The sequence below is a fragment of the Physella acuta genome, unplaced genomic scaffold, assembly GCF_028476545.2.
Source record: "Physella acuta isolate Inbredline_101_S28 unplaced genomic scaffold, ASM2847654v3 ptg000277l, whole genome shotgun sequence".
NCBI classification, from domain to species: domain Eukaryota; kingdom Metazoa; phylum Mollusca; class Gastropoda; family Physidae; genus Physella; species Physella acuta.
In genome coordinates, this window is record NW_026731796.1 from 4697 (window position 1) to 32461 (window position 27765).

The 27765-nt window shown below is 42.5% G+C and overlaps 1 protein-coding gene across 1 annotated transcript; it reads right to left on the minus strand.

Annotated features, from left to right (window-relative positions):
* LOC131939418 (PDZ domain-containing RING finger protein 4) lies at positions 1–27765 on the minus strand (the record flags this gene model as incomplete). The annotated part of the gene is given in 2 exon segments (XM_059297705.1): positions 1–296; positions 27632–27765. Coding segments are annotated over 2 exon segments (416 nt in total), but the record flags the coding sequence as incomplete, so codon positions are not given.

The following is a 27765-nucleotide window of genomic DNA, read 5'->3' on the forward strand; positions in this document are numbered from 1 at the left end:
CCAGTCGTCAGTGGTATGGGGTAGAACCCCGGGGGCGGGGTGGGCGGCCGGTTGTAGCAGTAAAAATCCTCCTCCGTCTGAGTGCCGATGGAGACCATGGTGGGACAGCGCGTTTTCATCCCCCTTCCACCGGATCCACCGTGACTGCTGGACGATCCACCGCCGGATCCACCGCCGGATCCACCGCTGTTCTTGCTGGTCCGCCGCAGCACCTCTACGATGATGGGCTCCTTGGCCGAGCGGAACGCCTCGACAGCTTCATTGTGGCTGGATTGGGACAGATCTTGACCATTTACCTGCACAAGACAAAGACAGTGAGAGGTCAATGGTGTGTCTTATTTGACAAGCAATGTTAAGACAGGGTTGAAGTATGTGTGTGTCTTCAGTGTAAAGTTAGGCACATATTTAAAAAAAATGTAAAAAAATTTGAATTGTTGTCCGTATGTGTGTGTGTATGTGTGTGTATGTGTGTGTATAAAGGAAAATCACAAAATGAACTGTTGTCTGTGTGTGTGAGAGAGTGTGTGTGTATGTGTGTATATAAAGGAAAATCACAAAATGAACTTTTGTCTGTGTGTGTGAAGAGGGGGGGGGGGGGGGGTTACTTGGTAGAAATATGAGAAACACAATCTCTCCATGCCTACACAAGGTGAGTGAAAAACAAACACACTAGTTTCATGCTGGATAAATAGAGTGAGGTAGATCACCCTGGTGAGCAAGACAAGGGAAACACCCACACAAAGGTCAAAGTCGTACTCTGAATTCGTTCACCTAAGTCAACTCTTCTAGTTTACTCTGAACTGTGCTAACGCTGAATGACACTGTTTATAATCTTGACTTGTGATAAACCTTGAACTCTAGCTAACCCAACTCGAACTGAACTCAGCTAAATTTTGGCAAAGCTAACCCTGACTCCAGTTAAGCATGACTCCAGTTAATGTTGACTCCAGCTAACTCTGCCCCTAATAATGACTCCAGCTAAACCTTATAAGCTGAACCTTATCAGTTAACCCTGACTCCAGCTAAACATTACCAGCTAGCCCTGGTCCCAACTACATGACTTAGGTGCCCTTTTAAAGTTTACTTGTAAGAAAAAAAATCGAGAAGAAAAAACGTCCTCAAAAACCAAACTGTGCTACCCACTTGAGTAGTTTTATCTACCAAAAGCACAGCACAGTTCCATGTAGTGCATGCAGGGTATGTCTGATCTTATTTTGATTATTTAAAAAAAAAAACACGATCAGGATAATAAAAAACAGATAAAATCTTGTTACAATAAAACAAACAGTACCGTTTGATTCGCGAATCTCATCTTCCTAAAAACGGCGCACAAAATTAGAAACTCTTTTTGTTTTGTTTATTTGAATTCCACTACTTGCCGCAACATCACAAACAGTCATTACAACAAGGTAAACAGATACCTTTGTTCAGTTACATTAGAATACATCTTGACCTAGTTGTTTTAATGTAGGAAAAAAAAAGGTTCGGGCACCCTGAACTTGTAAGCTCAGAGATAAAATAAAAGTACACATTTTTTTTAAGTTGTAAGGATTACAACTTTGAAAGCTCAATAAATTATGTTGGGGGAAAAATAAATTAACCAGCGCGTGAGAAAAGTAAACACGTGACTTTCAACAAAGGTTACCTGTCCGTATGACCACAAATCTAACTGCTTATTCTATCAACACAACAATAGGGCTTGTAAGTCTACGATCTCGAAATCTACTAGCTGCATAGTACGAGAACGAGAAGTTGTGACCTACTTACAAGCCCTATTAGTTCAAACCTAAAACGTCTCTCATTGTAGAGTTCCATTGTCAGAGTCTGCTATGGAGAAATCAAGGTCTAGTAAAGGTACTTCTAATTAATCTTCTATTGTGGTGATTATAAGTATATTTAAATCAATTTTCAATTACTAATTAGATAATTAGATACATGATTAGAATGTAAGGTGCTGTAATTCGGTAATGCACTTGGAAAATTTGAAAGAAAATCGCTGCATTAGAAAAACGGATCCAAATTAAGTTAAGACTTAAAGCTGCAAGTCAATTGACGAATATTAAAACGCAAAAGGAAAAGTTTGTAAACAAAACGTTTTTAAAAATTTTAGATCACACTCACACAGGCATAAAGCAGATCACGTTCGAGAAGATCAGCTGGACGTTCATTTTGTCACGCGACGTGATCAGCTGTGTTCACGTGCGGATAAAAAAAAAGTTAAACCAGGAATATTTACAATCCACGAATAACTAGTCCTAGCGGAGTATGAGCCTTACCAGTGCTAGCCCAGTGTAGGCCCTAAACCACATCGCTTATGTTTTGAATAAACACTTCTAGCGGAACATAGGCCTTAAACCACATGGTGTTTAATAACCAATTTTTTAACCACTTCTCGACTATTTTCACAAACAACAACTCCACTGTTAGTCCAGGAAAAAAACAAACCACAGAACCACGTGACAGTACCACCCCGGGTCGCGGGTCGAACGTGACCCATTTCGGGGGAGATGGCAACAATGAAAAGGCCTTGAACATCTGCCTGGTCTCAGTGAGCGCGCGCCACGCGAGAGTGTGGGTAGGGGTGGGGGTGGGGGAGATGGTGAATGGGGTGGGAGGGGGTGGGAGGGGGTGAAATTGAAAGTGATAGAAGAAATATCAAATAGATCTGCTTGACTGCAGACGAGACGAGGGGGTGGGGGTGGGGGGGTGGGGGTGGGGGGGGGTGGGGGGGGGGGGGGGTGGGGGTCATAACACACGTGTCGTCTAAAGTGGAAGATGCAATTATCAAGGTGGCTGTAAAATGCTGGGGGTGGGGAGGAGGGGTCGGGATTTCTTTTATCTTCTAATTAACAAGAGGGGGGGGGGAGGGTTGTTATAAATTGGTTTCCATCATTTAGGTTTAGGATAGGCAGCTGAGTTTAATAAAAGAAAAATTATTAATTTTATTTCGAGTTGTAGGGCCTATATTCGGAGAAAGGCTTTGGCTCACACCATAGTTTGTTGTGTTGCATTTGAAAGCTGTTCTAATTTTCCAATACGAAGACAGGTCTTAAGTACTGGTGTTTTACAACATCGTACTTGTGTTTTCAGTATCGAATCGGGGCTCAAATATGGCGGTATCGAATCGGAGCGTTATCACGAGGTATCGAATCGGTTCTTTATCAGACGGTAACATTAAGCATCAAGGTTAAGTTTGTAGCCAGTATAATTGTAGGCAAGGGGACGGCGTGATGGTGTGGTTGATGGCTTGACTGCTAAACCGAAAGTCACGAGTTCGTATCTCGGACTCGAGTCCGTCCACACTATCCCTTCATCGATGAGGCCACACCCGGTACAGTACGAGCAGCAGAAGTGAGCACGCAACATCCTCCACCCTGCGACCTCCCCTATCCCCGGGCAAAAAGCTGTCAACAAAGACATTTTTTGGTCTTTTTTTTTAAACGAGTAATTTTGTTAGATAAATTGTGTACTTTTAAAAGTTCACTTCCGGTACAGAATAAATGAGACCCTGGGGGTAACATCAATTTTTTTTTTAAAGTCTTAAAATCATGAAAAAAAAATAATTGTTTAAACGAAAGAGGGAAAGAATGACTTGAAGGAAACAAGGCTTCCGACGCATGAAAAAGAGTGACTTAGGTGGGGAAAAAAACCAAGGCCTTGGACGCATGAAGGAAAGGATGTCGAAGATGAAGAGAATAAGGCTTCCGACGCATACATTAGAAAAGGCCTTAAACAGACGTCACCAAGCAGACGATTAAACCGTGAATCAATCTCAAATCCGAGTGAATAGCCTTGAACCGTGGCACGCGCCGGCGCCTAATTATCGCCGAGGCCTTTATTGGCAAGTGAGCGGATGCCATTAAAGCTATTGTACTGCTCACACACGCGTACACGTGCACACACACGCACACACACACATTATGGGCAGATCTTTAATAACATGAAGAAAAAAAAACAACCACAAACCAAATCTATAAATTCGATCAACAGTTATAAAAACTTTTTTTTAACTGTATAAGAAAATGAATGAATTTATTCAAGATTTTTTTTTATCACAAAAATAAATTCTGATGAGATTAAGTTTTTATGTAGTTGAATACATATATAATTTATATTGGCAATATCCTTAATCTGGGTCAGCGACGTGAGTTAAATGGGTTAGCGGCTTTTTTTAAAAAAGTTGTTCTCATTATGTTTGAGTTAGGATTTTTTTTAATAGGTTAAAACAAATAAGATATTGACCGTCATTTTTGAAAGGGTAACTCCTTTTTTTGAAAATAACATTTGGTCCTAAATATATCACATGCACACACAGACCAGTAATAAATCTTGTATTCGTAGGCTTTAACTAAACTACGAAATGCTTCTATAAAAACTGTAAAAGTTGGGTTTTATTTTTATTTTTTGGTGAGTAGGACTCAGCGAGATTTTATACTTAAGAAATATATCAACGGCTTCTCTACTATATCTTAATTTAGAACCCTGCTTTAAAAAACCCACTTGTATTATATCTTCAGTTCTGCACACAGAGTATTATAACTGGTGTATTACAATATATTCCCTCCTCTTTTCACCCCGTGTAGACCTACGCCGTAAAAACAAATACCCCCCGTAATTCACACGCTCCGCTCAAGTAGAAAAAAAAAACAACACACAGACCCAACTACAAACGTATTTAGCAAATACAGCACGGTCATCAACCGGCACTCCGGAAGCGCCCGGCAGAAAAAAACCGGTGATTCCCAACAGCTCCTCAGGGTCCCATTCAGTGTCCCACGTAATGTCTCTGTTATCGTTAATCTCCCGTCTCGCCATCATTTCATCATGCCCCCACCCCTAAAATAACAATGGTACACTCCAATATCATGCTGTTAACCCTTTAATAATAGACTCGACCATACCCGCGACCACGGAAATTTAGCTTTAAGGGTAGATGTAAAAAAAAAATCGGGAATTCCCGACCAAGAATGTTTTTATCACTTCGCTTGATTTTTATAAAAATATTTTTTAGTAATATTGATCTAAAATTTTTTTTAGGAATATCGACCCGGAAACCGTTAATGCTGCGGCCATTCCGACGCCGTAATGTGGCCGTCTGCTAATACCAAATATCAATAATAAAGACATAAATGGTCATTTCACGTTCGTCTAAAGATGGGCGAGGGGGACGGGGTGGGAGATAGAAAAAAAGAAACCCTCACAACAATCAATACACGGGAAGATATTTTCTCCCCGTCAACAGAAATGTGTCGTCATGTTTCATCTAGTTAGCTAAATCAACAAAATGGAATTCCAATATTGGCCCGGGGGTGGGGGAATGATACAAACATGATACGGGGGGATACGGTTTTTTTTAAGGATAATTACAGTAATTTTGTAATGTATTTAACGCCTTTCACAAAAAAATAATGGTCTTTAAATTTATATAATGGATTAGATTAGACAGACCGAATCAATAATAAATGTTTCTAGACACCTAAACGTCTTTCATTTTTCAGACAACGAAGTTATTATTTTTCTCGCTAGCGTTATTATTTAAGGTAGTTTACACACGATAAAGAACTGTCGTTAAGTTTCTAATAGAATGTAATATTAGGCTCTTGTTTTCTTTGATAATGAGTTAGTGCCATGGAACGAAATGGTTCGTTGTTCGAGGTTCGAATACTGATATGAGTGTCATGTATATGTGTTCGTGTTTTATGTATATTCATCATATGATGAAATCAGATAAACTCTACTTCATCTCCTCCGTGTGCGGTCTGGTCTGAGCTTTATTTTTCAGTGTCGACAAAAGTCGAAGGACATTTCTTTCATCGCTATAGCAATACAGTGCTCAACATAGCGTACACTAAATTGAACTAAAAATACCGAACTACTCAAAACAAATCTGCCACACTTGATCAAATGTTCAGTAAACTCCACATCCACCGAACTAAATAAATATACAGAAAGATCGTGTGCTGTGGTCTTGGTCAGACACAATGGCACTGCTCTTGTTCCGATTTCAGATGGCACAAGCCAATATTTGTTGAGTACGTGCCCGTGCTAGTGCCGGCCCGTAATGACTAGTAATTGTAGGGGACAGCTCTGTACACAAGAGAAACGGGCCCGCTGTGGTCTGTTATTGGGGGGGGGGGGGGGGCTGTGAACGATGGTCAGAGGGTAGGGGAGGGGGTGAAGAATGGCCACAGTGTAGAGGAGGGAAATGAAGGATGGCCACAGTGTAGAGGAGGGAGTGAAGGATGGCCAAAGTGTAGAGGAGGGAAGTGAAGGATGGCTACAGTGTAGAGGAGGGAAGTGAAGGATGGCTACAGTGTAGAGGAGGGAAGTGAAGGATGGCTACAGTGTAGAGGAGGGAAGTGAAGGATGGCTACAGTGTAGAGGAGGGAAGTGAAGGATGGCCAGTGTAGAGGAGGGAAGTGAAGGATGGCTACAGTGTAGAGGAGGGAAGTGAAGGATGGCTACAGTGTAGAGGAGGGAGTGAAGGATGGCCACAGTGTAGAGGAGGGAGTGAACGATGGCCACAGTGTAGAGGAGGGAGTGAAGGATGGCCAAAGTGTAGAGGAGGGAGTGAAGGATGGCCACAGTGTAGAGGAGGGAGTGAACGATGGCCACAGTGTAGAGGAGGGAGTGAAGGATGGCCACAGTGTAGAGGAGGGAGTGAAGGATGGCCAAAGTGTAGAGGAGGGAGTGAAGGATGGCCACAGGGTAGAGGAGGGAGTGAACGATGGCCACAGTGTAGAGGAGGGAGTGAAGGATGGCCAAAGTGTAGAGGAGGGAGTGAACGATGGCCAAAGTGTAGAGGAGGGAGTGAAGGATGGCCAAAGTGTAGAGGAGGGAGTGAACGATGGCCACAGTGTAGACGAGGGAGTGAAGGATGGCCAAAGTGTAGAGGAGGGAGTGAACGATGGCCACAGTGTAGAGGAGGGAAGTGAAGGATGGCCAGTGTAGAGGAGGGAAGTGAAGGATGGCTACAGTGTAGAGGAGGGAAGTGAAGGATGGCTACAGTGTAGAGGAGGGAGTGAAGGATGGCCACAGTGTAGAGGAGGGACTGAACGATGGCCACAGTGTAGAGGAGGGAGTGAAGGATGGCCACAGTGTAGAGGAGGGAGTGAAGGATGGCCACAGTGTAGAGGAGGGAGTGAAGGATGGCCAAAGTGTAGAGGAGGGAGTGAAGGATGGCCACAGTGTAGAGGAGGGAGTGAAGGATGGCCAAAGTGTAGAGGAGGGAGTGAAGGATGGCCACAGTGTAGAGGAGGGAGTGAACGATGGCCACAGTGTAGAGGAGGGAGTGAAGGATGGCCACAGTGTAGAGGAGGGAGTGAAGGATGGCCAAAGTGTAGAGGAGGGAGTGAAGGATGGCCACAGTGTAGAGGAGGGAGTGAAGGATGGCCAAAGTGCAGAGGAGGGAGTGAAGGATGGCCACAGTGTAGAGGAGGGAGTGAAAGATGGCCACAGTGTAGAGCTAAAGGATGGCCACAGTGTAGAGGAGGAAAGTTAACTGGCTAATAAAAAATAACTAATTAGCTTTTAATTGAATTTTTTTACCTTGAGAAATAGTAAGGGTTATAATATTTACTAAAATAAGTTGTATTTATTCGTAAGGGTTAGTTAAAATTGATTTAGAAAACAAAAAGATTGTATTCCCAATCTAAAACTGCCCGCCTTATATAGCATGTGTCCGGGCGCCGGCCACTTTAAATTGATACAATCGCTGCCGTTACCCTGTGGCCTGCTCACTGGTCAAACAATCCGCTGCCCCGACCCCCACGTGCAATTTCCCCTGTCCCCCGGGGTCTCTCCTAGTGTTCAGACTAACGTTTAGGTTGAAACAAGAAAAAAAAATCGATACAAGGCTAATCACTGGGCAATACTACAAAGGATCTGAGAGCTAATGAAATACATGGTAGGGAGGGGGGGTGCGGTGAGGTGGGTGAGGGGATGGGTGCGTTGGGGTGGGGATGGACGGAGAAGATTGAAATCTGAGATGAGCCTAGTGGATAAACGGCTTTAAAGGGTGGATAGGTTGGGGTGTGAGATTCTAGTGTGGATAGGGACCGCTGGTGTGGTGGGAGTGTGGAGGTGTGAAACCTCAGTGTGGGGGGTGGGGGAACTGTCCGGGTTCACACCTCGGAGGGTGAACAGCAAGAATGAATCAGATTTTGGGAGATAACAGAGGAGGAGGGGGGTGAGGTGAATCAGGCATGGTGAGTAAGGGCGGTGTTGGAGCCAAAGGAGAGGGGGGAGGGCGCCAACCGACGCTCAGTTTTTATTTCTGATCTATGTACGATATGGACACCATAAAGATGGCGGTGCTGCAGCTTCTGATATTAGACATCGTGTCCATAATTACTTTTACCAGAACAGTGACATCACAGGGGGGAGGGGGGGGGGGGGGATTTTAACTTCCCACCTTTAAAAGTGATTATGTCAACATTTCACTCTCGCTAGAGACAGCAGGAGCTACAAAACGTAAAATCTCCCCCCCCCCTTACCTTGGTATTCGGAAAAAAATATCTACGAAACTTCAAGTTTCTACTTCAAACACATGACGAAAACGAAATACTTAATTTAACTTGAATGACGGTTGGCGACTTACGGGTCATGGTCCAAACGGTTAAGGGTCAAGGTCAAGCAAGGGTCAGCCGAAATATCGACGTGACCTGGGATTAATCTACAGTAATCCACCCCCCCCCCCCCCCGTGTCGCGCCCCCACCCCCACCGTCTCGTAAGCCCGGCCCACGGGTCGTGCTGTAGCGAGCGGCGACAGCGAGCTGACGGTGAGTGCCACTAAACTCACGTCCGTCACCATCGTCACGTGCTCGTCATTGTTCATTGGATTCTAGAAATTTCGATTTTAATTACCAGCTCGAAAGACTCGCAAATTACCGCCATCGTGAAGAAAATCTATGAAAGCTGTTGCGAAATGTGACATTTGAATTTCAGAAAATCGTGTTGGAATTTTTTTTTTCAAACCTCAAGCTTTTAACTTTTAAATTGGTATATTTTTTTTTACTTTAGTTAAGAAAATTTCAATATTATGGGATGAATTTCAAATACAACGTGATGGACGTCACAAAAATATCACGTAGGGTTCTGGGGTGAGTTAGCAAGTGGGGTTTATACACGTCTTTGTAAAAAGTGATGTTTGATGTACTGTCACTATTCACAAAAAGATAACCCCCTACCACTAATGCATAAGCAGCCAACGCTAAGCTGGGTTAAGTTCCCTTTTCGAACATGGCAGTCTATGTGGCAAGTGAAGTAGAGTTCACCTGTTTCTGTGACCTCATCATATGAAGTGATAGTGTGGGTCAGCATTATGCACATAAGCTAAGTAAGTTGGTTAAAATTATATGGAAAAGGAATCATTGCTTTATTGGATTTGCAGCACCAGAATGCTAGTGGAAGTACACATAAATAAACATAAGGGTTTTAACCAACATAATTAACAGAAAACAACGACCCCAGGCAAAATAAGTTGTTGCACGAAACTGCCTTAAAGTGAAAACAAATGTTTAAAAAAATCACTTGAATTGTATAACGATCTCTGGCTGTATTTTATTTATAGGCATTATATTTTAGTTGTAACTAGACAAACGATACACACACACACACACAAACACACACAGCAGACGATTGAGTCACAGATGATACAAATTCCAGTAAAAAAAAAAGAAAACACAATTAGAGAAGATGGCTTGAAAACGTTGATAAAGATCTCGCGTTATCTCGCGTTATCTCGGGCCCTTTAAAACTAGAAACCAAGAGACGTAACTCCGTTACACGTAACTCCAGTTGTCACTTTGTCCGGAGTAACCGGAAGTTGTGTTTTTTCGGGGCGCGTTTTAACTGGAATGGCGGGAACGATCGGATGTGACGTCAGACGCCAAGTATCGAACAAAACAACGTTGCCTCGGCAACGGGACGCTAGGGTCGCTAGACTTATCAACACAATTAGGTATGATACTGCACTTAGAGCGTGGTACTATAAATACCACAGCAACACGATTCCAACGCGGCCTTGGACGGGGTAAAATCAGCATCCTTATACTTTTATTTACAAGTTTTTACGTGTCTTGGAAATGTTAGAGTGAAGAAAAACAGCTTCATCCAATAGGGCTGGTAAGTAGGTCACCAACCAGTTCTACGGCTCATGCAGGTTTTATTGAGCCGTAGAACTGGTTGGTGACCTACTTACCAGCCCTATTATCAAACGCGTCTCAAATCTGGTACAGTAGGTTGAAATATCGGAGTTGTCCAATTAAACAGCGGAATTTGTGATCAAGAGAGAATATCAAGACATGGTTGTTTTTTTTTTTTTGTTTTTTTTTTTTTAGTAATGGGAGTTAATAACTAGTTATTACCTCACCGAAAGACCTCGTTAGGTAATATTCCTACTTTTAATGGTGGTGATAAAGACACACAGGGCAGGTGAAGTTGAGTTCATCTGTTTCAATGACATCAGCTTGAACGACAGTGAGGTCACCACTAGGTCCAGCCGCCTAGGTTTCCCTAATGTCAATAGGGTACTCATTAGAGCTGGGTGGACTCGGGGACGTACTACAACCTCGGACCCGCAACCGAACTCGAGATTCTCGGGATTAACAGTAGTAATATGGTGTTGTTTATATCTAAATGCGTCTAAGCACATCTAGGTTTATAGTCAGTGGATAAGAAGTTGGTTAATACTCATGTAGTTAGTTATGTAGTACTCATTGTATTACTCATTGTAGTAGTTATGTAGTAGACCTTTATGTGTAAGATTTAAGTTATAAAATAGTAGTTTCATAGTTGATTTAAACAGTACTTACATAGTAGTCTACTCAATTGTGTAATTTAGTATGTAGTTCTTATACAGTAGTTGCTTAGCATTCATGTAGGAGTTGTTGAGGAGTTAAATAGTGGTTGTATCGTAGTTATGTAGTAGTTATATACAGTATTTATGTAGGAATTGTGTAGGAGTTATGATATAAACACATTTGACGTGTGCAATGGCCGGGCAATATTCGCCAGACCATCACAACACAGGCGCCGAGGCAATGCCGAGTGTGAGACGTGTGTGAGAGTCTGTGTGTATGGGTGGGGGAGGGACGGGGGCCATGTGAGGGAATGTGGGAATCGATGAGAGGGGGGGGGCATGTTGTAATTAGCTCGTCTATCGCTCCGTTATGAATGAAATGTAGCGGTCGGGAGCTTCATGAATTAATCTCGTTGTGTCATTCTCCTGGTGGGGGAGGGGGAGGGAGGGAGGGAGAGCGGTGAAAAGGCAGAGGGCGGGTGAAAGAGAAGGAGAGAGGAAAAAATCGTTACTCTGAGGCTGTTGCGTTTCCGGTCTTCCCTCATCAACGGGGAATAAATCCCTCCATTTTGAAATCCCTAGGTGACCCCCTCCTCCCCTTCCTCTTGTATTATAAAAAACCCATATAGTGTTCTAGATGGTATTTCCTCCATTTTAAAAAAGCGTAGGGAAGGGGGGGGGGGGTGACGGCCAATAAATATTTCCGTCTTTTTTTTTTGCACGGTGGTCGAGCAGCAGCCAATGCAACAGGCTGGTGTGCTGCGATCGGCTCCCCCGGGGGTGCGGCGTGCCCCCTTGCGCCCCTCACGGCAACACCTCTCATGAAGTGACCAGCAATGCTTATCGGCGCGTTTATGTATTATTAGGAGACTCACTTATGAAATTAATGCTTATGTAAACTAGCGGTAGACATCCCCCCCCACCCCAAATACACACCAGCAACCACTCCCTAGGGGCGCGACGCCGTGACAATTTGGCGTGAACGTCACGTCTTGCGGGCTGGGGGAGATAAAACCGTTTGTCACGTCAGCGTGACACGACCCCGGGGAGGGGGGGGGGGGGGGTCATGATGCGGTGGCTTCACATATTTTGTCTGGTATACCATCACTAAAACTACATCAACACATCCACACACTTGACACAAGAACGCAGCCAACATACAACTTTCCCTAGTAATCTGACGCAGGTCGCCCAACACACGGCAAAACTCAAAGCAAAATGTAAATATTTTTTTTCGTTTGCGATACCTCGAAGTTATTGCTTGTTATTTATTAAAAAACAAAATAAGTTTTAAAATGACAATTATGAAAAAAATATGACTACATTAAACTACTTTTTGTTCATTTTCCAAAAGACCCCCCCCCCCCTCCCCACAACGTCCGTTTACGAATTGTCGCTCCGTTTAAAATCAAACTCCGCCGAACTTCTTGACAAAATGCTCCATGTTTCGTTTACACGGGGTTAATGAGTGCAAACCTGATTACACCCATGACATAATTGGCCATCCGCCCGTATGACGTGATGGCCAGTGGCCCGTGTGACACGATGGCCATTGGCCCGTAAGACATGCTGATCATGCTTTAAATGGGACGAATCCATTTCCCGAGTCACGTGGGTTGGGAGGGGGGGGGGGTGGGGGGGTATGATTCATTTGGACGCCAGAGTAAAATGGGTCAAGTGTGGAGGTTTTTTAAAAACACGAATCCCCAAATGAACAAACTTTTACGCATCTAGATGCCAAAACGAAGCGCAAAAAATTAGGATGTTTATTTGATTATTTTATTTGTACACAATTCTAATGATGAGAATATATTACGCCTTCTAAAATTTCCGGAAATCGAATATGCTGGTTTGAATTCAATTAATGAGTATAAATTAATGGTTTAATGAGAGGACGAGGATATGCGCAAGACAAAATATTTTTGATTTAAAAAAAAAGTTTTTTTATTACGTTATGTTTACATAAATTGAGTACAAAGAATAACCCGTTAATCACTGAACCTTAACCTTACGCAAACTGTTACCTAACACTAACAAATTGGGGGTGGGGAGAGAAAAGAATTCCACACCTGGGAGTTGTGGAGGACTGGAGGCAAAAAGATCATCTGAAGACATCAAAGATCAAGAGCAGTGGGAAAAGATCATCTGAAGACATCAAAGAATCGGAAGAGTGGACGACGATCCTCTTTCATTAGCCAGAACGGTGGGAAAAGATCCACTTCAAAGAGCAGAAACAGGGGGAAAAGATCCACTTCAAAGAGCATAAAAAGTGGGAAAACATCCACTGCAGGCATCAAAGAACCGGTGGGGGGGGGGGGGTGATGGTTATCTTGAGATGGGAATGTGGCATTGATTCCCAATCACGACTAGCCCGTCACTAGAAGATCAAAGACCGGTCTCTGACAGCGGTAGGGGGTGGGGGGGGGGGGGGTCAGATACGCCAGGCATCTGTTGTCTGCAGGTACCAGATAACTGGTGGGGGGGGGTGGAGGGGGGGGGGGGCGCCGGAATAAGACTATCGTAATATCTAATCGCTCCATTTCCGACAAGCAAACACGGCATTTATTTTAACCATGTTAACGTCAAGAAGTGCTATATTAACACGTTTTTATTAACTCAGCTTCGCGTGGATGTGTTTGTTGTTAAAATTGACATCGAAAATTAGCCCACTTCTGATTGCTCTAGAGATCTGAAATTTGGCATACAGGCTACTTTCGCCTAACAATTTCAGATGCAATCATAAAAACTAGCAATTAGAGACCGTAATTAGCTTAATTTAATTACGCCCCAAGGACCATAAAATTGAGGACATGATTTCTAAAGATACCGACAAGACTGGAGGCCTGTTGACACAGTTACTTCGGCCCCAATCGATGTGAGCGCGCTGGCCGTGATCGTATAGTGGTTAGTACGTCGCGTTGTGGCCGCGACAACCCAGGTTCGAATCCTGGTCGCTCAATATTTTTAGTCCGTGTATTTATAAACACTTAGTCAATTCATACTTAATCAAGTCATTAGAAAAAGTAGAAAATAAACTATATAAAATTTTTAAAAAAAAAACACGTTTTTCATGTGTAGCAACGGACTAAAAAGGAGAAAATAAAATACTTAAAAAAACTTTTTAAAAAACCACGTTTTTCTTGTGGACTATAAAGTAGAAAATAACTATTTACATACATTTGATGACAAAAAACGTGGGTCGGGCAGATGGGTCGGGAAATTTGATGGGGAACGTACCCACGTTTTTTGTCATCAAATGTATGTAAATAGTTATTTTCTACTTTATAGTCCACAAGAAAAACGTGGTTTTTTAAAAAGTTTTTTTAAGTATTTTATTTTAACGATTGAATAGATACCAGTTTCAGCGTACTTTATTTTTGGGGAAGCAATTTTTGTGTTCACACGGTTAGGTGGAGGCAGAGTTCAGGATAAGAAAGTGTGTGTTTGTGTGTGTGTGTGCGTGTGTGTGTACGTGCGTATGTGTTTTTGTGTATACGTGTGTGTGTGTGTGTGTGTGTGTAGCAGGTAACTACCGTTACAGTGATAGCCTTAGTTCTAAAATACACCTGACAGATTTATTCTTGTTATTTTCGCTCTTTAGCCTGTTTTTTTTTTTTTTTTTATTTTAAACGTGTTGTCAGATGAAAGAAGAGGAGTGTATTTTTAAAAATAAATGTGTTTAACTCGTTTTCTTGGCCTCTTTATCACTGAAATTATTTTTTTTTTAAATTTCTTCTCTAATTTCTTTGATAATTTCACCGGAGATAATTATTTTACTTCACCCAGAGCTTTGACAAGCCCCCCTCCCCCCCCCCCCCCCAATTTTTTGTTAACCTAAACCCTAACCACGGGGGCAGGACATGGAGATCCCACCATGACGTTGTGAGGATGTGTATCAAACAAAAGCCCCCACACCCTGTCCCTAGTACCGCGGCTGTGTGACTAACGAACGACCCCCCCCCCCCCCCCCGCCATCCATCTCTAGGGTTAATCCGTGGAAACAGGTAAACACTTCACCTGTGTCTGGGCTTGGCTTGAACCTGGAACGTCACCTAAACAAGTGGTCACTCATCCCCTCCCCATCCCCCTCCCCCTGTCAAACTAACGGCGTCATTTCCTTCCGGTTTTCGGTTCAAATACGTCAGTGACGTCATGCTGACACACACACACATACATACATGTCATTGTCTTCTGCGTTGAAAAAAAAATTATGACAGTGAGTTGTTGACATATGTTAATCAGTGTTTACACAACACAAGCCAATGTTTACACACGATATATTTTTCAGACACAATCGATTAGCATTTATCCCATAACCTTTCCACTTTACCGGTTGTACTTACTCAAACTAAGGTTAGGTTAATAGGTTGTTTACATAATAGATCTTGTGTGTGTTATTTAGGTGATAATACGCTGTGCCAAACGGGTTTTGTATAGTCCTAAATAAATACATAAAATCAGATTTTTTTTCTAAACTCCCGCTTCTGTTATCTCCCCTCTTAAGTTTTTCAACACCAAGGGACATAACCTTCATTAGTGCTTGGTTCAAGTGACGAGTCAATGGATGGCGAACAACTTCAGTGCCGCTCTCTTCTCAAACACTGGATACACGAGCGACGGGCTAGGGTGTGTGTCGCGTGATTGTTCCATTAACACTGGGGGGAGGAGGGGTGGGTGGCCTGAGTTTACTGACCGCTATATAGAAGAGAATTAATTTTTAATTGGTAATTGATCGTCCTGTTAGTGGATATATTCAATTGTTTTTTTTTTCAAACTTTATTTGAAATTGATTTATTAAATGGAGTTTTTTTTGCTAGTGTTTAGTTATATTCACGTATGTTTATAACGAGTGGCCTATACTAAACCTTAGTGTGAGTTAACTAACCCAACATTTAAGAATTCATCATCGACAGTTCTACTAGTAACTAGATTATGCTGGTGCGGTTTGTCGTGAGATTAAAGTAGTTGAGGTTACTGTTGGGGTAAGGTGTAGTCAGGCCATTGGGAAGGTAATGGTTAAAGTAACACACTTCACCACAGCGCCGGTGCCCTCAACACACCGCACTACATATGCCCCAATGCCCTTACATTGTGCTACATATGCCCCCCAATGCCAATAACAAACTCTGCCATATATGCCCCGATGCCCCTCAACACACCGCACTACATATGCCCCAACACACCGCACTACATATATCCCATTGCCCAATAAAAACACAGTAGGACAATGCCTCGATGCCCTTAACACACTGCCTTTTAAGCCCAGATGCCCTCAACACAATGTGATACATATGCCCCAATGCCCCCACACTGTGCTACATATGCCCCTATGCCCAGCACACACTCTGCCACCGATGCCCCGATGCCCTCAACGCACAACACACCGGCACGTGTGTGTACCACAGGTGAACAACTCGGCACCGCGCCAGATGTAGGTCAAGGTAACCCGAGCCCCACCTTTCAGATTCCACCTTTTCAAGTCAAGGGGCCAGACAGGGGGGTCAGGTGGGTCGTACAGGTGACAGGGGCCTCACAATCGTTTGCTTGTATCGGTATCGATGTGCAAAGGTCGGCTGTTACAGTGGGGGCGGGGGGGGGGGGGGGTAATCGATACGTTGAAAACCGATGAAATTGAATAGGTGACTGTGTTTTGATTTGTAAGGAGAGGAAAAACGTGTTGAGACACAACAACTTTTCATTGAGCTTAAGTTTAAGGACTTTTTTGTGAAGGAGATTATTAAAATGACAGAGGATAAACTTGGGGTGGTTAGTGGGGGGGGGGGGGGGGGTGTGGTAGGAGACTTAAGAAACAAGGTAGCAATGGTTGGATACTGTGGATGAGGGGTGTGAAGTGGGGGGGGGGTGTATAGAAACACGTTTATGGGCGTGGCTTACCACTTGTTGATCAGTCCATAAAGGTCACCTAACCAAAGTTATTGACAGATTGTCTAAATGTAAAATCTTAAGCTATATTTTGTTTTTCTTTGACGCAAGGCATAACAAAATCAAGATAACTTAAACTGCTGTACTACTATTTTTTGATGATTATCAATACAGTGCATCAACCATCATGCCACAATTGTTATCATTCAGGTATTATTGTATCCCCCCCCCCCTTACACATCCACAACACCACCATCCCCACCACCGCCGCCACCACCACCACAATCATGAACACACGAGAAGAATATCAGTCTGAGTCTTAACACATTAACTCCCATAAATCAGCATTAGGCACTAATAAAATAATGGTCTCGACTGTTGTGTTTGGGCCGACATTAGCATTAAAACTTGAGCAGATCAGAAGACAGGGCTCTTCATTCATTAGTTGCTGACGGGGGGAGGGAAGGGGGGAGGGAAGGGGGGGGGGGGGAGGGAAGGTGGGGGTGATCGTGAAGGGTGGGAGGGGTATTGGGAGGGCGGGGGTTTAAGCCCATGATGGGAGGAAGGAGCTCTTGACGAAAGGGTTGGGGGAGAAAGGGTCTTGATTTGAGTGGGGGGTGGGGGTTGGGGAAGGATTATGCAGTGGTGAGGGATGGGATCCTGACACGATAGGGGCTCGTACAAGAAGGAGGATGGGGTGGGGGTGGGGGTTGTCCGGCGTGATAAGCTCCTACACTTCCTAAGTCTTACGTCACCGGTTGCTAGAAGTATGGGGTAGGCGAGCTATACTGAGGCGGATATGCATCAACATACAACGAATCAGTAACGACATATACAATATCAGCATCAGCTACAACAAGTATAACACCACTAAGGAGATAAAAAACGATAACAATCTGAACGATAGCGATTTAAAATGAATAAAGACTATTTAAAAAACGCATTAATAACTATAATAAAAACAAGATTGGCTACGGTACAAAAGATAACAAGACAATCTAAACATATCACTACAACTGTAAAAATGTTTTATAGACGTGCGAATAGAACAAGGGGGAATATTTATGAAGTGTGCAGGAATACAGGAAATACTACCAACCGCTCCAATAATTTACAACATTGCTCCTGCCATAAACAAACAAAACTTGAGATAACATGATAAAGATTTTTTTTTAAACGACAATTATATAGGCGCATGGGCTAAAAATCTATTTAATTGCGAGATAAAAAAAAATTGTAACCACCATCTACAAACAATGATTTATTTAATGCTCTCGTTTTCTGTCACACGAAGAGCACCAGATGAGTGGGTTGTAACAACAGCAACAACAGCAACAACGCCAACAAAAACAACAACAAAGTTCTTAAGATGGCGAGAGTGTTAGGATCTAAGCTACCTCAGCGGATAGAGCTGCTATCTCAGCGGACAGAGCTGCTGGATCCGAGATGGGAGAGTGTATCAACAGGGATAAGCGATGATCACAACAAGGGAAAAAATAGTATCCTGTTGACCCGATTGTAAGGATGATTTAGAAGGATGGAATAAACAAAAGGATAATACTTAAGTTACTGATAATACAATGTTGAGGACTGTTAGTTAGGTTTTCGTGAACCTTTAAACACCCAAAGTATAACCCACACCTAACTCTAACCTCATCCTGGTATGCTTGGTGTGGAATAGTTGAACTGTGAGTACTGTACGCTAGCCACAAGTAGATCTACATCAATAGGATATTAGACCAAGGCGGAATCGTACAGGTGTGTTGTTGTGCATATGTTGTTTACACGATTGTTCATGTGTTTCTAATGTGGTATGCACGTGGCCTATACACATGTGCTATACAGGTGTTTTATACACATTTCATAATCGTATTACGTGTGTTAAACAGGTGTGTTAAGCCTATACAGGTGTGTAAAGCATATACATGGATGTTTTATACAGATAGGTGCGTTACTTGCAACTGTCCGTGTTGTCATAACACACTTGTCCAAGTATCTTCAGTCAAGGTTACTGAAGTAAACATTACTGCCGTCTATGTTACAAGTTATAATCGGACTGCGCGCGAATTAGGTCAGTTTTTTTGTTACACCTTATTCTGCTCAGCTACCTGTGTCCATGTTACACTACAGTCTATTCCTACTTAGACTACATGTTAGTATAAGCATAGTACATGTGTCAATTATGCAAACATTCACTTAAACCATTCATTAATTAGTTAAATTAACCATCCATGACTGTGATATTAACTTTGTCTAATTGAAAACACAACAGGACCAAAAATACGGACTAACACGGGTAGACAGACGCAAGGTGCGAGAACTCTTTCAAATCTTAGAAAAGGGGTGGGTTAAAAATAACCTAATGCTGCCCGCTGCGATAAACGGTGAATCGAGACGTTATAACCCAACATGAAAGAGCTGTTCGAGTTCCGGTGCAGCGTTAAAAAAAACACCACCTCTAAAAATATCCTACCATAAAACCACGAAACATTAATTACACGTTAAAGAGTTATTAAAAAATTTAGCAAACTTACGTTTTTTTAACACATTGTGTCAACATGACGAAGTTTGAAAAGATAAAATTTTCCCAGATTTTTTTTACAAAAATTATTATCCACTTTATCTCTGCTACAGTGTGAACTGGAAGTGCCCACATTGAGCATCACGGAGCGAAATCAGAGCGATTCCGCTGGCAGTGTCTTCCAGTAACAAAAAGACCTCCCCCCTCGCGCGCTCTCTGATTCCTGGCCCAGATCACGACAAGAAGCGCTCGTGGAGGGGATCGAACATCCGACACTCGCCGTCGGCGCCGTACGCGGAATCCCAGAGTAACCCCCCTCTCCACTTCTCTCTCTCTGCCTTTCTCTTTGTGGGTGGACGGTCAATGGAAAGTGAGATGGAGGGGAGGGGGGGGGGTGGAACTATTCTTACGGATAGGCGGTCACAGATCAAATACAACAAGATTCACTTAACCCGGCTAGTTGTTTGATGAACGGTTTAAGGGGGTGGAGGAGGGGGGTGTTGACAGGGGGGAGGGGATTTTTTTCTCATAGAGTCGATCAGCTACAGTGAGTACTTCGATGGTGTAAAGATTAGAATGTGTATCGATGCACGTGCATGTGTGCATGTCCGTCCACGCACGCAGCTCTCTCTCTCTCTCACACACAAGGTGCGGGTGTTAAGGGTGTAGATGACCATTCAACAGTGGCCACCTTTTACAAAACTGAAGGCAAAAAAAACCAAATCCAATGTGGCAGATTGATTATTTTTTTTCGCCCATCTTGTGACCAATGTAGCCAGAGAAATTGATCAAAGCCAGAAGAAAAGTGAAAACGACCCCTCCCCGACCCCCCCCCCCCCCCACCCCACCTCTTTTATTGGTGATCAGTCCGATCAAGGACTGCTATCGGACCACTCAATAGGAGAAAGTTCATTACTGGCCAATTGTGCCCCAGTCCCAGTCACTCTGTATGACGAATAACAGCTGGCAGTGATCTCCCCTTCTCTCTCGCCCGACTTGACGTGAGGCAGGGTATATTGGGTGGGTTAGGGTTAAGGTTACCCGCAATGTGACCAGATAGTTTCCGACCCTAGAGGGTTAAACTAATGGGGCGCATATCACTCTAAAAGTCAGGGTTAAATTCACATTTTTGCGCATTTATTTTATTCATTATTTTTTTATTTTTCGTAAAAACTAACAGGTTGGTTAGGCTTGAGTTAAATCTGGTCTAACCCATGCATTGGTCAGAATTAACGCAAACCCAATTCGTTACGTGAAAATTAGCCTCTTTCGCATATTCGTATCGACGTTTATTTAACCCGAAGCAATGGATACCCTAATGATATAGCACTTATAGCTGATCCCAGTCATGAGTGTTACGATTTTGCTGCCGCTATAAGCCAGCATGATGCCTTAAAAAAACCCTGTCCTTATTTGAACACCTAAACATTAACTTCCACTTTAAATTACTTTAACACAGTAATCTAAAGTTTAAAAACAAGGCGCATCGATATTTTTATATTCAGTACCTAAATGCATAAAACGATACCGATACAAACATCTCGATACGATACTACGGGGTAATACAAAACTTTTCCTCCATTATTACTACCCTACTAACCTTACCATACTGCTCGATTTTATTGTATCGATACGCTTAAATATCGATTACAGGCGACAAGCATTGTACACGCTGGGACTTGTTAATGTAAAACACAAAAAATTAACCTAAAAATGAATCAGACAAAACAGACAACCAACACGCATACGCTGTAGCGTCTTTAGTTACAACATAGGATCGTCGCATCGCGTTTCTGTTAACCTTAAATCCATTCTACTCAACACCAGTCCATGTTTCCATACAAGCAACTAGCGCGTTTATTACCACGACTACGGTAGACAGTCCCACCTCTACGTCGACTATGTTATCGGCTTCCTTTACCTCTATGTTTACTAACCGTCAACACCGCACCGCCACCAGCCTACCTAAAAAGAGGAAGAGACTGCAAAATTAAGTCTTACGCATAGAGGAAAAAAAAAGGGGTCATCCACCGGCCATGATCCCTCAGACAGGGTCACGTCTATCCGACCCCCCCCTCACCCCCACGTGATGTGGATCTTTCGTTAAGTTGTAATTTACGACTTGAATTTAGTTTATACCGAGTCGGTGGGCCCTGGAGCCGTGTCTATATAACAGCGACCTCTGACCCCCAAAGACGATAGATTTATACACACACGATTAACCGGTTATTAAACCGGAACTCACGGTTTCATAAACCTGACAAGGCCGGAGGGGAAAACATTACAAATTAATCCTGGGTAATTATTATTGCATATGTAATTAGAAACTTTGGGTTAGTGTATAGGAGACCAAGAGATTTTATTAGGCTCCGTTGTTATTAGTTGGATTACAGAGCTGTCAGTCTATCTTGAGCTCAGAACAGTGGAAATAATTAGTCACTGTCCGACATTAGCTCATTAATGCCCGACAATAGATCATTAATGGGGACATAAATATGTATAGAGGGGGTCCTAATGTGGTGTGGTCTTTTGTTATCTATCTAATGTCACATTGGTGTGTGTGGTAGGGTCAGTGGGGGGGGGGGGGTCTAACAGTTTGATTTAAGAAGTTGAGGGTCACAACACTTGAAGTTACTTTTAGTTGTTGCAAGATCAACACCCTGGCCCTAACGCTAACCATGATCTTAATCCTTTGACCAAAACAGTGATAATGTGACAGAAAAAATACTAAATACATCTGATTCTAATTATGCTAATTATCCTGGATCTTATGCTCATCTTAACCCCGCCCCTAGTCTTAACAAAGATCCAAAGACATGGCGTTTTTGTAAGAAGCGAAAATTACATAGTAGTTCAATATTCTGAAGTAATCGATTAGTGGTCAGTACAGCAGGTGGGCTCTACTTCACCTGGGATTAAAGCTACTTGAAAGTAATTTTATGTACACATTTACTCACCCTCAATGTTTGCCGTTGAGACTTGTACCAGGTTTTATCCGTTATCGTGATCACAGCGTACGGCCGCGCAGGATTAACGTCAACTGTATTAGCGCGCGCGGGTTTTGATCCCGCATGATTAGCGCCCGCAGGATTAGCGATGGGGGGATTAGGGTGAGCAACTGAAAGGCGCGCGGCAGACGACGGCGCAAACGCACGTGACTGCTCACCGGAAGTCTGCGTCCTGTTTGTCCTGACGACGTCGCTGTTTTTATAGGACCTGGTCCTGTAGTGGTCCTGGTGTCCGACACACGACAGGACACCTCTTGAGACACACGTCAACATGGCGGTCCCGGAAAGCTTCACTCTGATTTTTTTTCTATTTATATCCGTGTGTTCTTTGTCCGAAACTTCACTAAGAGTAATTCCAATTAGATCTATATCTTGTCATATCTAGTTACCGAAACATCACAATTTATAAAAGTCACGTGATTAAAACCGTATTCACTAAACACTTGTAAGTTCACCTTCAAATACATCACGACCTGACAAACAGCATTATTGTTCCGCTATCAAAGAAATCCAACTTTTTAAAAAAATACGAGATACTTTTCAAGTTTTACTGAATACACAACATAGAAAGACACAAGTTACTACTAATACCTAAGTAGGTCATGTAATACTAGCCTTATCTGTGACCAATACGGCAATAAAATAACCCGCGAACTTCAATACTCCACTGAGGACGAAACAACTTCAAATAAAACGCGATAAAGCACGCACGGCCAACAAAGGAAGAGTACACACACACAAAAATAACATGAAATAGGTTTGGTGTTTTATATTGTCATCACCTGTCCTCCCCCACGCTGTCCCCCACACACTGTCACCGCACCAATCACAACAAACGGTCGGAGGACGTACAAGAAGTCGCTGATTTTTTTTTTTTACCCTGAGGCAGTAGCCCACTACAGTCAACATCAAAGCTAGAGTTTGTAATTTACTTCGTTTGAAAGTCCGTACAAACGTGCAACGACATGGGTATTAGAAGAGTTGTATCTATAAATGTAATCCAACCCCCTCTATAAAGTGCCCCCCCCCCAAGCTGTATAATCTTCATAATATTCAGGATTCTCCACAACCCCTATATCCCCCCCCCCCCACACCCATATAATTTCTTTACACACCTTATTCAATATAAATATAGAAAAAAAATAGTTTTCATCATCGGTTTTGACGTCATAGCATCTACGCCATGTCAAGGTGATTGAACAGTTGTTTCTCAAAAGGTGCGCCCCCGACAGAGGTGGGGGGGGGGGGGGGGGGTAAAGGGAAGAAGAGACAGGGAGGGGGTGGGGGTTAAATGACCGCTTCACTTAAGCCGGACGGATAAATCTTCCTCCGGTCATCTCCCCTTGACAGCGGTCAGTGACTGTTGCGGCCGGGGAGCGTGGTCTGACGTCACTCACTTGCCCCGTCGGTCAGTAGTCCAGCGGCCCGTGAGTGGCCTATGGACAGCCCCCCAGGGGTCGGCTTCTCGCTTGGCTGGTTCCCACGATTAGTCACTTCCGGTCGGTCGACGTCTATTTATAGCCACAGACATGATCGATCGGAAAGCTATTATTAGAGTTTAGATATTACGACCAGCTATCTCTAATGATCTGTAAATTATTTTTTTTCTCATTAAAAAAAAACAAGCGCATCTATTTCTTGAGGGGGAAAATGAAACGGATTAGAATTATTAATTTTTGGGTTAGGCGGTGTTAGAAAAACTGGGTTATGATAGATTATACGAAGATTAAAGGTCGAAAAGGATGATATATGACATACGAGATTGTCATTTGAAAGGTTGTTTGTGGTAAACCGACATACGGTTGAACTAAGAACATAGCTTTATAGCATCGGCAGTGCTGCTAAATGCTGTACTGTGCTGTGCTGTGCTGTGCTGTGCTGTGCTGTGCTGTGCTGTACTGTACTGTACTGTACTGTACTGTACTGTACTGTACTGTACTGTACTGTACTGTACTGTACTGTACTGTACTGTACTGTACTGTACTGTACTGTACTGTACTGTACTGTACTGTACTGTACTGTACTGTACTGTACTGTACTGTACTGTACTGTACTGTACTGTACTGTACTGTACTGTACTGTACTGTACTGTACTGTACTGTACTGTACTGTACTGCACTGCACTGCACTGCACTGCACTGCACTGCACTGCACTGCACTGCACTGCACTGCACTGCACTGTACTGTACTGTACTGTACTGTACTGTACTGTACTGTACTGTACTGTACTGTACTGTACTGTACTGTACTGTACTGTACTGTACTGTACTGTACTGTACTGTACTGTACTGTACTGAGATTAAAGAAACGTTTGATGTAATGTAATGTAACTTAAGAAGTAGCCTACACTGAGAGCAAATGTGTGCTACACTTGGTGAAGAAACTCAATACACTAGAGTTTAACACACGTTTACACGCCAACGAAAACATCCGAGTTATGTAATAGCTAAACGAAAGTAGCTTAAAAGACATAAAAATATCTTGCCTTCTTTTAAGTTAAAAAAAAATTCTCTTCTTTTAAAATACACAACTGACCTAAAACACGTATACGTTTGGCTGACGATATTAGTTGCCAACAGGTAGAAATGTGTAGAGAGGAAGGTGTAGGTAGAAATATGTAGAGAGAAAGGTGTAGGTAGAAATATGTAGAGAGAAAGGTGTAGGTAGAAATGTGTAGAGAGAAAGGTGTAGGTAGAAATGTGTAGAGAGAAAGGTTTAGGTAGAAATGTGTAGAGAGAAATGTGTAGAGAGAAGTGTGTAGAGAGAAAGGAGTAGGTAGAAATGTGTAGAGAGAAATGTGTAGAGAGAAAGGAGCAGGTAGAAATATGTAGAGAGAAAGGTGCAGAGAGAAATGTGTAGGTAGAAATCCGCGCAGGTGCGGTAGAGTTGATCTGTTTTATGACAGCAGCGTTTATGATAACTATACAGTAGGCTGGAGTACCCACTGGTAAAGAACGTTAATTTATTCTTGCCAATAAGGTTCTGTGGTTCTAGAGATGTCCTACAAACCCGAGAACCTACGCCACAACAGGACTGTCCTACAGTTTTGGGGACCTATGTGACAACAGGACTGTCCTACAAGCTAGAGGTCCTGTGCGGTAACAGGATGCTCCTATGTGACAACAATATTATCCTCTAGACTCCTACAAATTGAGCAAAGAACCAATGCGAGAAAAAAATGAATGAAGTCAATCCAGACTTCACCGATGACTTTATAATCACATTTTTCCCATAGGACCTCCCAATCAGACTCCCCTACAGCTCTATAATAAGATGCTTTTTTTTTCAGACGAGTTTTTTTCTTTTCTAAAAGAAAAATACCCTTTTAGACGGCCATTGTTATGCCAAATCTAATCCACCCCTACCCGACACCCGTAACGTCTCATTTTACTTCTTCTGTCCGGTAAACAAAGATAGGCTCAAATAAGCCAAGTCTACCCCCACCCCCCCCCTCCCACCACAAAGATAATCCCCACAGCCTCAAAGCCCTTCCCGTACCCTTACATTTTTAGGGTAAAAAAACTTTTTAAATGAATTTAAAAAGAAATCCACAAGGGACGGAACTCATTCGGACAATTAAATTCAAGGGAGATAACTACGACAGATGCCTATCTGGCCGCTAAATTCGGGATTTCTTGGTGCTTTGGTTATCTGGTTATGCGAGACAACCTCGGTCAATCGCGAAATGCAAATCTTATTTTAAATTCCGACTGCAATTTTTTTTTATCCTTCCCCGACCCCATTTTTATTTTATTTCAAGAGACCAACAGAACTTGTAATTTTTGGGTTTGGCGTGTATTATCCGCAGTTACTGCCCGTGTACTGGTGGTGGCGCCATCTATGTTTGCACGGGATACGTTTACGTAGGGCTCTTGAACGGGAATATAAAATATACAAGTGTGTTGCAGTTATGGGGCATGATTTGGTCGGGCATTCAGATTCGTCGAAGTGTTTTTTGGCAGAATTTTTTGTTGTATAGCAAATAGCGGTGTATGCCTAGGTGGGGCACAAGGTGCAGTTAGAATAGAAGGTCATTGGTGGTAGGTAGCAAGAGGTAGCATGTCTAAAGATGCTAGCACAGTACATCATTGGTGATGGGTAGCAAGAGGTAGCATGTCTAGAGATGCTAGCACAGTACACAACGGAAAAATGCGCCAAAAAATTGCGCAAACAGAAAAAAAGCTTAAATACAAACTCATTAAACTAATCAGTTTCTTTTTTATCATTTTTTTTTTATGGAAAGCTGTTTCGTAATGAAATACTTTGAAAGTTTTTGTTTAACGACTTTGATATAGCGATTTAAAATAAATTCAAATGCACGTTTTTTTTGTTCATAATATTATCTATCGGGAATAGCTTCAGAAACTGAAGGTAGTATGACAAACTAATTGTAGAGTGCAGTTTAGTGCACCAATAGCACAATCTGTGTAAATTGTAGTTCAGTGCACTTGTAGCACTATCTACCAATGGTATTTTACAGTTCAGTCCATCAGTAGCACAGTTCACCATGATGTTAAGTGGGTCACATCCCCTCAACAGTTGCACCACAAGATTGTCTCGTCCCGTACAAAGTGCGGGTTATGAAATCTATAGGTAGCGGGTAGCGATATCAAACGTCATGAGTTAATTAACCTCGCACATCTTGAACAACTTGTTACATTTTCTCTCGGCTACTCCATTTTTTTTACTAAACAAAACTGATACTTTGTAAATAATCCTAAGTAATTACTTCCAATCATCTGCAATGTAATTAAGTTGAGTATAATAATAGTAAAAATTTCGGATTCCGGAAGTTTTGGGTTTATACCAAGTGCAGATAACTGTATGAGGTGTGGGTATTGTCAGGGGCAGCAACTAATATCCTCCATTCCGTATAAATAAGATGATATGTGTGATATGTTTATGACAAGGGAGATAATTTTATCCACCAGGGGTGACAACTATTGCAGGAAATATTTTTTTTTACATAAAATACATTTTAATTTGATACAATAAGAACCTAAAATAACATAGACCTGGTACAGTCACAGTTTTATAAACGGATTAACTGAACAATGGAAACCTCACGTTATAACTGAGACAATAAAACGAGATGTTATCAATATCTCAGATAATACCTTACCCAAATCTTTCAAAAGCGCTAGGTTTAGTCGTGGCAATAAACCTAGATCTATGTTAAACCTAACCTCAAATTTAAAAGTTATTTTTCTTACAACAGGAATTATGGCGAGTAAAAGTGTAAATGTATGTGCATAAATGGTGTGTGCGTCGTGTGTATGTTTATATTTGTATTCATGCGTTGTGTGTGTAATGTATGTACATGTATGTACGTGTATATGCACTTGTGCTTTTGTGTGAATGCGTATAAGCCGTTTCGTTATGTATATGTGCAAACTTAGGTTTCAAAAATTTCTTACCAAGACAATGGAGGAGCATCGTTTAATCCCACACAGTAATCCTTTAACAGAATAATGACGCCGTGCGGGCTTAGCGTCGGTTGCCTGGTTACCAGACGTAGCCAAGCCTCGATGCCGCATTTCCGGTGTCAAAA